We start from the raw sequence: 13,152 nt of genomic DNA, 5'->3' as shown, positions 1-13,152 counted from the left end.
TTGGGGTGTATCACACCCCAGAGTGTCAGATTAAGTTGACTTAAAGAAGTGTGTCATTCTAGGGTTAATATTAAATAATCTGTAGTGATTTAAAAAATTATTCCAAATTTTCGTTATTGAACCATACTTATATTTCTTTTGTGGGAAAAAATATGAAGACATCAATATAAAATTTTTAGTAAATTTCATTTATAAACTTTATCTTTTCATGCACATAAAAATAACAAAACATCTGATTTTAATTGTAAAATTTTATCAAAAGTGAAGTGTGTGTTGGAAATAAAATTGATATCATGGCACAAGCTGTGATGCTTCAAAATTCCATAAAAAATCTTTATACCATAAAAAAAAAAAAAAATAGTAAGTTAAAACTATATATGCATTCAACAAAACATTGAATCGTTGAGACAAGATGTCCCTAGAATAATGCTGTGATTTTTCTTGAACAGTATAAAAACCATATTATTGGTTTTTGTACTTACAACGTAATACACCTCAAATGTAATTTATGATCAATAAATAATTTTGTTATTTCAATTTGGTGCTCTTTTTGTATTTATCCATTCTTAATGGAAACCTCCGTATAACAAACTTAATATCTATTTCTTTAATTTTGTTATTCTACTCACATTTTTAATTAATTACATATACATTTTTCTTTATATATTTTATATTGCTTCAACTTTAAATAATTTCCTATTTTGTACATGTATTTATTTAGCTGATTCGCATGTCTATATTATTTTCTGTTTTTTTTTTTTCCTTAACTTTAATATTACTATTTTTCCTGAAAAAGCTAAAAGAAAAGTTGTAGTGCGTATAAGTCCCGTATTCTTCCACTTATATGTCTACTTACCACTATTGGGAAAAAATTAGTTATAGTTGAAACTAATAGCTAAAATCGCTATGGATACAATATTTATTTATCAATGGTTCATTCATGAATAAAGGTCGTATCCATGGCAATTTTAACTATTAGTTTTAAGTAAAGCTAACTTTTGCCCATCTCTGCTACTTACCTAAGTGGCCATTTACTAATACAATCAATTTTTATAAGTTTTCACTTGACTATATAAGTCTACTTTCGTGAGTTATTCTTTCTACTTACATTAGTGTAGTCTATGAATATGATCTTTGGTTAATTTTAAAAAACAAAAAACAGTCTTAGTATTTTACTAACCCATTTTTTCCTAAAAGAAATGTTGCCGGTATATTAGTATTTCTACCAGTTAAGTCATCAATCATCTCTGTGAAATACTCATCGCTTTCTTTATTATCAGCTATTATTACAGCTCTCGCTCCAGCTTCCTCAGCTCTGATAGTTTTACTTAAAAATGAGCAATACCTGAAGAAAAAATAAATAAATAATGTAAGTTTTTGGTTTTTTTTTTTTTTTTTTTTTTTTTTTTTTTATATATCATATCATAGAATAGATTCTAAGATGCTACAGACAATTTTCTAAAGTAGATAAGTTGATCATTAAGAAAAAAGTCCATTCTTTAACTATGTAAATTTATATATACTAGGAGGATAGTAATAGTAATATATCATAAGTCAGCAAACGGTCGGAATAGGTTAACCCTTTATTGGTCACTGGTACACATGTCGTACCAGAGTAAAAATATGTAACTGAAAATTTTTAAAATAGTTTCATTACAGTCTAATAGAAAGTAAAAAGTTTAGAAAAATACATTTAGCCCTCTCTAACCACTGAACTAGCAGGTAGAGAAAATTTGGTACAGCACCTATACCAATAACCATTTAGAGTTAGTTCATATTACATGATGATTGTCAATCTTCTTCCAGTTACAACATTTTTTACATTATTTTATATTCTTTTACATTTTAATTCTTTCACTTTATTAAAAAAAAATATTAAGGAATATTATTTCATATCTTTTGTTCTGATCAGATTTGTCGGCAGGATAATATTTCAATGTGATCTGAGAAATTTATGCTGATTAGAGAAAGTTATTAATATTTAATGAACTATATTGTTAGAGGCAGGTTTGTTTATATTTATCAAAACTTGCAAATCTACAGCATCAAAATTTGAAAACGATAATACACTGCAATAATTAACAAGTAAACCAGAAAATCTCAAAATTGTAGCCACTTTACCACCTAATTTTACTTGTACAAAATTGTCCTAAAATTTATATACAAAATAAAACAGATATTTAAAAAATTTTAGACAAAAAACTAAATTTATCAAAGCACCCTATAACAACATATTTGGGAAATGTAGTTCAAACTATATGGTATCATACCTGTTCAATAGCTTACCAGAAGAACTAATATATCAATCATAAAGAAAATTAAAAAAGAAATATTTGACTGAGTATTTCTATGGTTCTCGATAACTAACTTTGATTCACCAAATGACCGTATATGCCTGCAGTTTTTCCTGACTTCACTCAATAATTCATTACAATATGATTAGAATTAACTATGGATTTGTGTGTCTGTGTGTGTGCATTTAATTATATATATTATTTATTTAGTTATACTTAGATCCTTTTTTTTTTATCTTATTCTTATATCACTTTGTTTTATCGTATCCTTTAGTAGATGCTCTTTAGTTTTAAAGCTCCTTTCTTTTTTATATTAGATATCATATGGATATCATAGATATCATATTACATATTTTATTCTTTTTTATATTTTATGTTGTATTTTTATTTTTAATCAAGTTTACTCCACTTTTTACAAATTCTCTAAGATCAAATAATACAAAGCTCAAATAATAATTTATTAATTCACAAATTGTAAATTTGTACCATTACCATTCACTTCATAAGTTCTTTCATTTACTTTTATTATTATTTTTTACTTTACTTTTGTTTTAGTATTTATTAATAGAATTATTATTTTTATCACTAGAGATTAATTGATGTTCTGTTCTAGCTTATAAATCGTAGTAGCCTCCACAGCACCCTATAATAAAAAATACAAATAATAAAGGATTTCCTTCTGCTATTTTTTGGTGTTATGATCTTCAAGAGCTTGTGACGTGTCGTACATGTATTTTATTTGTGCATGTATATATTTTATTGTACTGTATATTTATTGTATTTGCTTGTTAGTAAAAAGTGGAGGGTAAAAGAGAAAATTATACCAAACCCTTATCTTAAGATATGGTTATCTGCCATTTTTCTTCCATATAGCGATCTCCCATCTGCGGGGAGGGAGGGAGAGAGAGAAATGATGATTATTTAAAAAAGTTGCAGAAAGTAAAGATGCATAAAACTCGCATACCTGCTAAACTCCAATTTCGCAATAATTTTATTGCACCTTTAAAATATTTATTTGAAACGGGAACAGGATAATTAAGTTGAAAAATTAGTTAAATCGAGCAATATTGAAAAAAGTGGCAAAATCAGAAAATGGCATGTATATATGCATATTAATGTCCCCTCAAAATCTGACATTTTATGTAATACTGCCGAAAAATATAACAGTTAACATAAAATTAATGAAAAAATATTTTTAAAACTTTATCTAATCATATCAAAATAATGAAAAATCCTGGTATTTACTAGCATTAGAGAAATCGTAATGATACTTTATTAAGATAATTGTAAAATATTTACCCTCTCTCTATTAAAGCAATGTTCCCTCTGATTTCATGAGCATTGGATGGCCAAACGCATCCATTAGCAGGTTGTACAGGAACTAATCGTATGTTTCTCTCAACAAAACTTGCATTCTAGACAGAGATAATTTTTTTTTTAATTGTAAGGTTCACAAAAAAAAAATTCATGTGAAATTGAAATAGAAATCTCAATTACTTACGAAGGATGGACCAAAATTTTTAGCAGGACGTGTTCTATAAGTATATCGCAAATCTTCAGGCTCTAAAATTTCAAAAAATATATCCTGTCCGATCAGCTCAACTGATATTGAAACATCGGCAACATTTATGAGGGAATCTAAAAAGAAGTTCCATTTTTAAAATTTTTTTAAGAGTAATTAATGCAATACTTTATTTTTCAATGCTGGAATGTACATAAAAATTTCAAAAAAATTATATATCAAGGAAATATTAATTTTTGAAATAAACAAGGTTTGTTACCATAACTAATGAAATATTTACAAATTAACACAAACACACTTGATCCAATTTTAGTCTCAATATTTATTATAAAAACTCTCCAATGTTTCGGCCCTCAGGCCATTCTCAAGGAGACAACCTTAAATATTGATGTCATATATTCATTAAAATGTTTATTCCAGGCTAATTGCCCATGTCATATAAATTTTTTATAATTTTAACTTAAAATTATTTCACATAAAATATAGTAAGATTAAATAGAGACAATATTTTATAAGAAAAAGTTTCATGTTTAAATTATAAAAGGATGGAATATGGTCTGGGTGCGGTAAAAAAAAACTAAAATAGTAGATAATTATACTATTTTAGTTTTTTTTACCGCACCCGGACCATATTCCATCCATCTATACACACGGTCAATCAATAATCTTCCATTAAATTATAAAAATTTTATACGACATGGGCAATTAGCCTGCAAAAAACATTTATAGGTTGTCAATATGAGACAATAAGGTTGTCTCCTTGAGAATGGCCTGAGGGCCGGAACGTTGAAGAGTTTTTATAATAAATGTTGAGAGTAAAATTAGATCAAGTGTGTTTGTGTTAATATTAAAATAAACCATTCTCAAACAATCAAGATAATATATCATTAATGTAATATTTACATATAAAATCAAAATAGCTCCTAGAAATATAAGAATTAAAATAAATGATTTTTTTTTTTTTCACTTACCAAGTAAAGTATAAATAAATATACCAGGAATCTAAAAATGAAATTTTTAAAACTTTTTCAAATGAACCTTAGCTGCTTTTTTTTTTTTTAATTTAAAACATACCAAAAATAAATGTAATTAGGTAATTAGCAATAAGTCCTTTAATTTAATAACTCATTATCAACTGAACAGGTTCAACTATTAGTGAATTAATTAAGTAAATTTTTAATTTATTTTTTACCATAGTTGCCATTCATGGATCAATTTAGAAATTTCAAATTGAATTTAATAAAATATTGGCAGCCAAAATAGAGAACTGAGGAATTCCTATACACATATAATAAGATCTTTGATCCACAAAGCTAACTATCTACTGTTAACTAAATTTCTTTTTTTAATAACAAAATTCAGGAGTGAAATTTAAAGGCTTAAATTTAAATAATGTGAATGTATATATTTATAAAAAAAATAAATAAATTTACATATACAGTATAATAAAATATTACAATATAAAATTCATAACAGTATTTAAACAAGTTTCAATATATACAAAAATATATGTACAATATTTGATTATTTAAGGAAGTAGGAAGATGGAACAGTCGTTATTTGAGGTTCTGGTAAGGTACTCCTTTTAAACCCTACTGATCTGCTAGTTTTCTTGGCCAAATGCTTAGCTGTGTCTGAAGTTTTCTTCTTACTAGGTTCACTTGATTTGGGTGTATCATTCGTTACTTGTCCTGTTGATGTTTGCTCTTTTACATCAATCTGGGGTGATACTTTACTAAATGGTGGAGTGTTTTCAACATTGTCAAGCTGTTTTTGGTATTCATGATTTGTATTTTCAACTGGAGATGATGTTTTGACCGAAAATGGAATGGTATTACACATATTGACTTCACCATTTCTAAACTGAGGGAAAGGAGTCGAAGTAGGACCATTAATTATACCATTCTGAAGAGTGGCACAAGTAGGGCTATATACCAATTTACTCTGCTCTGAAAGTCTTCTATTCAACCAATCGATAATTCTCTCATTTTCTTTGATTTTTTTATCTTTAACATTGACGGTTGAATTCAAATCACGAAGAGAAGATTTTAATGACTTTTCTGTCTCTAAGAGAGATTTGATCTTCTTCTCTTGAGAAATAATTGATTCTTCAAGTTTACTAATTTTCTTTTGACTGTTCTCGACTACTTTTTCTTGCTCTAATGCAATAACAGTACGGACTTTTAATTTTTGGTTAATTAAACTTAGTTCTTTCTGAATTTTCGTAATGATTTCATTTGCTTTGACAAGTTCATCTGAAAGATTTTGAATTGTAGTTTGCTTACGCTGGATATTTTTTTCTTTTTCATTGATAACTTCCTCAAGTCTATTTTTCTGTTCATTTGCAGAATTCAGTAGTTCTTTTTGTTTGTTTAATATAAGAGTCATATCTTTTGATTCTTGCTCAGCTACTGCTAGTTTAGTTTTCAAACTGTGAACTTGCCTTTCTTTATCATGATAATCACTGTCTAATTTGGCATTCTGTTTCCTTAAAGACAATACATCTCCTCGAAACACTGAAACTTCTTTTTCAAGTGATTCAATTCTTCTAGCTTGCTCAACAAGAGTTGAATCAGCAAGGGATCGTTTTTCTTGTAAAATTTGATTCTCAATCCGTAATCTAGATAGTTCTGATTCTTTCTCTTTGAGATTTGTTTGGTATTTATCTTCTAATTCATTTCTTTCCCTTTGCGATTTAATCTGCCATTCCAATTGTGCTTTTCTCAATTTCTCAGTTTCTTCGGTGAGCTCTTTCGTGCTCTCTGCTTTGAAAACTTGCCTTTCTTCTTTCCATTTATGTTTAATTTCAAGTAATTCCTGTTCTTTACTTTGCAAACATTTACTTTTAGCAAATAACTGAGATTCTAAATCACTGATGCATCTTTCAGCTTTCATATTTTTTTCTTTTAAAGCCTCAATCTTTCTTAACATCAACTTTTTAATATCATTATCATTACCTGCTTCAATATACAGAACCAAATGGCATAGGTGTTTAAAGTTGTTAGTTTCTACAATTTTTAGTGATGTTTGATGGAAGTCTCCTCCACTTCTCTTGTCTTCTTCAAGCAATAGAAGAAACTTCGAGTCATTTGATTCTTGTTCTTTGCACTGTTCAAGAAGTCTGATAACTTGGGTGGGAAAACTATCAAAATCCACTAAAAGTCCTTGAATTTGTTTCAACCTCTGATAGTCCTCTTCAGTCAAGACAAGTGAATAGAAATAAAAAGGATCTTCATCATCACTAACTTGTATACTTAAAACTTGTTTTGAAACTTTGCTCTGATTATTAATAAAATCAACAGTAACACGTAGATGTTTAATTTTTTCTTCACTTTGACCATTTCTTAGATAAAACTTTTGAATACTCGAATATAACGGTTCACCGCGTGAAATGTCTAAATTATCAAGCACCATGTTAACACTTCTATCCACATTACATGCCAAATACAAGTAAAAACTTCACCAAAGGTCAAAATTACTAACTAACAAGAAAGAACTATTCAATATGAACCACATGTTGTCAACAGATAAATAAACAAACCAAATCCAAACATGGGCAAGCTAGGTGTATTCTAACCTCAATTCAACTTACCGACTTGTTTTAGACAAATTCCAAAACATAAAAAATGGAGTATTGTGAAGTCCAGGAAGCTAAACTCCATTTAAAATTCTTTAAATAAAAACAAAGACTCATATTCAAATGAATCCTAATCCATCACATGATTGACATTGTCTTATTGACAACTGATAGATAACTGTTATCTTATTTTCTTTACCGATTCGCAACCGGATTCGTTTAAATGTTATAAAAATAAAAGTTTAATATGGACAATTTATTTATTATAGTATCGTGGATAAAACTAAATCACTGCTTAACGGTACTGATAGCACTATCTGTAAAACGAAACGTGTATCATGACGAATACCGATAAGTTTGTAACTGTCGTATCCTAAGTTACGGAATAACAGTTTATTTGATAACTAACAGTTAATTTACTAGGAAAATGGTATGTAATTCTATCTCTCAGTCTCTTTTAAAATATGATCGATCAAATTTCAATATTATTAAACTTAAATACTAAAATTCATTCCAGTAGCAATACCGGAATCAATGAAGTGGGTGATTATAAAGAAAATGCAATTGTAGTTATACTCGTTTATTCATTCAAACGAATGTATATAATCTATGTTTTTTTCTTTTTTATTATCTTCTCTTCAATAATATTTATAATATCCATCATTTCCTTCAATCATTTTTTAAGGCCTTAAATGCTTTATTATCATTACCACCACCTGTAATGAAATAAATTTCAGTTAAAACTCAGAACAGTAATAGTTAAGAGTTAAAACAGAAATTGTTAACAGTTAAAACTGTAATAGTTAGTTAAAACAGTAATAGTTAACAACGAAAACAGTATTCGTTAATAATAATAAAAACTACTAAGTAAATCCTGATAGTAAGACAGTAAATTAGCTTGCACAATCATAGCGACAGAAATAATGATAATGACAACTGTCGCAACATCGTGTAAACTAACATTTGTTGTTATCAATCTATCAGGATTTCCTTGATTCCAAGAGCCCAAAAGGAAAAAAAATCAGTTATTTAATCACAATTTATGGTTACTTTAATCATAACTATGTGTAGTTACTAGTCAAAATGAATGAGTCTACCAACCACAGTTAGTGAGAATAAAAAATGACGACTGTTAAAAAAGTGGTTTAAAAAATTAATTTTTTATTCAGTGCTCCAAATTTTTAAAACTACAACACTTTAAACCGTATAAAACATCATTTAAAGAATAGTAAATTTTTTAAAATACGAGCCTTAAAAAAGCTATTTATGTTTAATAATTAATCCCGAGATATACTTTTTTAGCAAGAAGCAAATTTTTTTTTTTTTTAATTTTTTTGAAAAATCAATAGTTAGTCAATTCTTTGGGAGGAAATTTATTTTTTACGAACCATTAGACGTGGAGATGTCTATTAGCACCCATATTAAGATAAATTAATTAACTGTTCCTAGAAAGCATAAATTGAAAAATTGGCCATGTTTATCCAATTTTATATTCGGTCCTCACTTTTTAGAACAGTAAATATATTTTCGGAGTTCTAATATTCATAATGAAATGAGCCTAAGCAAAACAGAAAAAGCACGAATTTATTGAAAACTGCATAAGGGATTTTCATCACAGATATGCCAAATTATTGAAAATAACATTTACTACAACTTCTATAATTTTCCCATTTTCGATTAAATGAGCGGTTTTACAGATAATTACAATGTACGAAATTCCTCTTAACTTCAGCGTAAAGTTGCCTTCAAGGGGCGTGGCCTAATTCCCATAATTTTTGCTCATTTTGTAAGAAATGATTGTTGGAACTGCCCTAATAAATTATGGAACTCAATTGACAATAAATTAATTCCTGTTGAATATCTTATTACATAACTTTGTCGCTAGTATGCACTGTTCAGGAGTTCTGAGTGAAAAACAAAAAGAATCTTTATGAAATGAATTTGCTAATTTGTAAGATTTTCGGAATCGCCATAAATGTGATAGAGACTAATTTTTAAAATTATTTTGTGATGTGTAACAGTAATTTTTTATGTTTAGTATGTCTATGACTATCAATTCCTCACTCTAATCGTTCTTTTGAAATCTATTTTTTTGCGATTTCAAGGTTTAATTTTTCACGCAAGGCCTTAGGAAGGGTGTTTCTAATTTTCAATTTTCGGCTAAACTCACTAGAGTGAACTAAATCGCTAACTTTAATTTTTAAACTCATTATTGCAATTAAATTCTTCTTATTACCACCGACAAATCATTATTGGATGGCAATGAATTATGTGCTTGTTGAAGTATTATAGGATTGAAAAGTTTAAAACACTACTTTTTTTTCTTATGTCGCAGTACCTTTATTTACTAAATTTTAGATTGGAACCATAACTATCTCTGATATATCTGAAGAAGTGCTGCCGCTTCTCCCCACCAAATAGTGTTGGGCAACTGTGAAACTAATAGCTAAAATTGCTATGGATACGATATTTATTTATCAATGATTCATTCATTAATAAGGGGTGTATCCATGGCAATTTTAGATAGAGCTAATTTTTGCCCATATCTGCCACCAAACAATACCCCTTCAGCGCCTTGAAAATACTTCTTTTATCTGGCAAATACTAAATTGTACGCGCTATTGGAGAATCATTATAACTGTAACTGTATGATTGTACTAGTGTGACAGCTCCTGCGGGATACTTGATAGTACAAGTAATATCAGTGAAGCGACTGTCATACATGTGTTAACACATATATACGCCTTGACTATCGTATCTTCTTTCGTTCAGCTTCCGTTATTGCGGCAAACGTTTTATCCACTACCATGATGTAACTATTTGATAGAAACAGTCATGAAAGCATTCCCTGTCATGACATTTTACTGTAATGTCGCACCGAAGCTGGTGTTCATAGTACAAGTAATGTCAGGGGACTAACAGTCGCATTTTTTTTTTTTATATTACTACTACTTTTTATTTATTGATAGATATTACAATCTGCCACACAGTTGTGGGCAATAAGTAATAGTGATGAATGAACTCAACATACTAAAATAAAATAAAATAAATTAAATAAATGAATAAAAGCAGCACTGATCAAAAGTAAAGAGTTAAATATCACTAAATATTTGTTTAGTTTATTAATATATTATGTATTATTTTTTGTTTAAGATTGGGTAACTTAAATTAAAACACAAGTTTCTTTCCATTTTTATATTTCAACTTTGTTTATTTTTCTCGGAGGTTTCAGCCCTCAGGCTATTAAAAATTAATTCTTCCTATTGCAGGCTAATTGCCCAAGTCAATTTTGCCCAAGTATTTATTACAAGATCGCTGATTGACCGCAAGTTATATATCAGGGTGGTCTGAAAAGTTTCCGACCTAACAAAAATAGAAGAGATTTTTTTTTAAAGGTTTTTTTTATTTTTCAATATAGTCCCCTCGTAACTCTACACACTTCTCCCAGTGATGCTCCCATCCCTCTAACCCGTCCAAAAAGTACTCGGCGATTTTCTCTGCAAAATAATTGTTCACGAAGGTGATTGGCTCTTCATACTACGCATCATTACTTGACAAGCTGAAGGTAGAACTTGCGGAAACACGGCCACATTTGCAGAAAAAAAAAATCTTGTTTCACCAAGACAATGCACCGTGACAGACCTCTGCGGTTGTCACGGCGAAAATCCACTAATTACTGTTTGAACTGTCGGCTGATGAACAACGAAATTCACTTGATTTTATTTATGAGTGCTGCCATCTTCACTTGCTGTCAGAATCTTTTCAAACCACCCTCGCATAAAAGGAAAATGGTCCGGTTGCGATCAAAAGAACTCAAATAGTAATAAAATATTTACTATGAACCTACGTTTCGCCCCACTTTGCAGAGCTTCCTGAGGGCGAACGAAGATACAAGCAACTAAAATATTGTAACAAAAAGAATAGATAACGAAAATAAAAGTAAACTAAGGTATGCCTAAAAATGTTCAAATAGGGATATAAAATAGAAAATGGGAATTTTCACATTTTAAAAATCAATATTTAGGCATACTTTAGTTTACTTTTATTTTTCTTATCTATTCTCTTATTTTGTTAAATTAATTTAGTTGTTTGTATTTTTTTAGCTCTTTAGTCTAAAAAATTGGGCGAAACGTTTACTCATAATAAATGGTTTTATTAATATTTGAGTTGTTTCGACCGCACCCGCCATCTTCCTTTTATATAATATTTTATAATTTACTTGGGCAATGAGCCTGCAATAGGAGGAAAGAATTTTTAATAACTTGGACATCAATCAACTGTATCATCTTGTAGTCTGTAGTCAGAGGGCCGAAAAAAACGTCAGAGAAAAATGAACGAAATTGAGAGATAAGGATTAAAAGATAAATTATGTTTCAATTTTAAAAGAATTATTTTCAGGAGAGTAGGAAGTTTTTATTTTAGGAAATTTGTCTAGTTCTTAGTATAGTCACGTGATAATATAATGAAATATCTAATTATTGAATAATTCCTGGATTATAATCGTACGAAGTAACGCGAAAAAGTTTTAGAAGTCATTTCACTATGTTGAAATTCTGAATAAAAAACACAGAATTTTTACGTTTCATTTAGATACCTTTAAGTCATATGCTATTTTATATTTATTTAAGGGACAGAAAAAGAAAGGAGGAAAGAGTAGTAAAGGAGGAAAGGGAACCGGAGGTGTGGTAGATGGAGTACCTATGGCCGATATGAGCAGAGAGCAACTGGAAAAGTTCACGTTGAGAATAAAAGATGAACTCGAAAGAGAACGAGAAGAAAGAAACTTCTTCCAACTGGAGAGGGATAAGCTAAGAACATTTTGGGAAATAACGCGTCAACAACAAGACGAAAGCAAAGCTGAAATAAGGTATAAATATTTATGTATTAAAATCTTAAACCAATTTACTCTGAATGAAAAAAGATAAATGTGGTCATTCAAATTTTGATAATTCTTCCAAAATAAAATGAATTATTTAGAACTACTTTTTCAGTTTTTTAGAAAAAATAGTTTCTTCAACTAATTATTAAAACCTACACGTACACAGTATAATTTAAGGTTAATAACTATTGCAATTAAAACATTACTTACAATTGTATATTACACAACCAACTCCAGGTTTGTGCCAGAGCTGAATAGAGGTAAAATGGAGAAAAGGTTTGTTTTGGTTTTTCCAACACGTAACTGTTCTTTCTAGCAGGTAGTCAGGCTGTTATTTATGTTTTGTATTTTTTATATTTATATTGTGTTGTTAATTACATATATATAGTTGACAGTAAAACTTAATAATAAGAAGATGGTCAGGGTTCCGGTCAAAAAAGAACAAAAAGTTAACAACTATTTAATGTCCGACGTTTCGCTCCACTTTGTGGGGCTTCATCAGGGCTAAAACGATACAAAAAACAACTAAGAACATTACAACAACAAGGTAAATTAAGGTAGGATAAATATTATGCAAAAATTAAGTGATAAGAAAATTACTTATAATTAAAATGAAGGTAGACATAAAATAGAATTAATATAAAATACACTTGAATAAATAATGATAAGAATTAAAAATACGTAACAATGGTAAGAATAAAAATTAATCTGGATTATCTCTCTAGGAAGTCTGGTGAGTCAATTTTTTATAATTTTTTGAGGTTTATAATTACTTCCATCATTTTCAATAAATTATTATTTATTCACTCATTAACATTGTACAACGTTTCGGGACACACCGTCCCATATTCATGTACTACAAAAACCTATAACAATATTA

General features: G+C 28.7%; 3 protein-coding genes across 3 annotated transcripts in view; 1 reads left to right on the top strand and 2 right to left on the bottom strand.

Moving 5' to 3' along the window:
• Positions 1–1,180: 1,180 nt before the first annotated feature.
• Positions 1,181–7,750, bottom strand: LOC106686705 (PRADC1-like protein; the record flags this gene model as incomplete). Its single annotated transcript, XM_067048984.1, is given in 4 exon segments — positions 1,181–1,345; positions 3,594–3,709; positions 3,796–3,932; positions 7,409–7,750. Coding segments are annotated over 4 exon segments (488 nt in total), but the record flags the coding sequence as incomplete, so codon positions are not given.
• On the bottom strand, positions 5,241–7,400 carry LOC106686709 (Spindle assembly abnormal 6). The gene has a single exon (XM_014430153.2). It carries the CDS (start codon positions 7,228–7,230, stop codon positions 5,341–5,343), a length of 1,890 nt encoding a protein of 629 aa, XP_014285639.1. The 5' UTR covers positions 7,231–7,400; the 3' UTR covers positions 5,241–5,340.
• A 2,478-nt stretch (positions 7,751–10,228) lies between the features above and the next one.
• Positions 10,229–13,152, top strand: part of Gas8 (Growth arrest specific protein 8) — a 28,727-nt gene continuing 25,803 nt past the window's right edge. The window contains exons 1-2 of the mRNA XM_067048949.1: positions 10,229–10,294; positions 12,022–12,260. Coding sequence (XP_066905050.1) covers positions 10,229–10,294; positions 12,022–12,260 — 305 coding nt within the window. The remainder of the gene's footprint in view (positions 10,295–12,021; positions 12,261–13,152) is intronic.

The sequence above is a fragment of the Halyomorpha halys genome, unplaced genomic scaffold (genome assembly GCF_000696795.3).
Source record: "Halyomorpha halys isolate HHAL.00 unplaced genomic scaffold, Hhal_1.1 Scaffold863.1, whole genome shotgun sequence".
Lineage (NCBI taxonomy): Eukaryota > Metazoa > Arthropoda > Insecta > Hemiptera > Pentatomidae > Halyomorpha > Halyomorpha halys.
The sequence above is the reverse complement of the archived record's forward strand: the minus strand, read 5'-3'. Positions and strand labels throughout refer to the sequence as shown.

Coding starts and splice junctions, on each gene's coding strand:
- LOC106686709 (XM_014430153.2), bottom strand. CDS start 7,230: ATGGTGCTTGATAATTTAGACATTTCACGCGGTGAACCGTTATATTCG.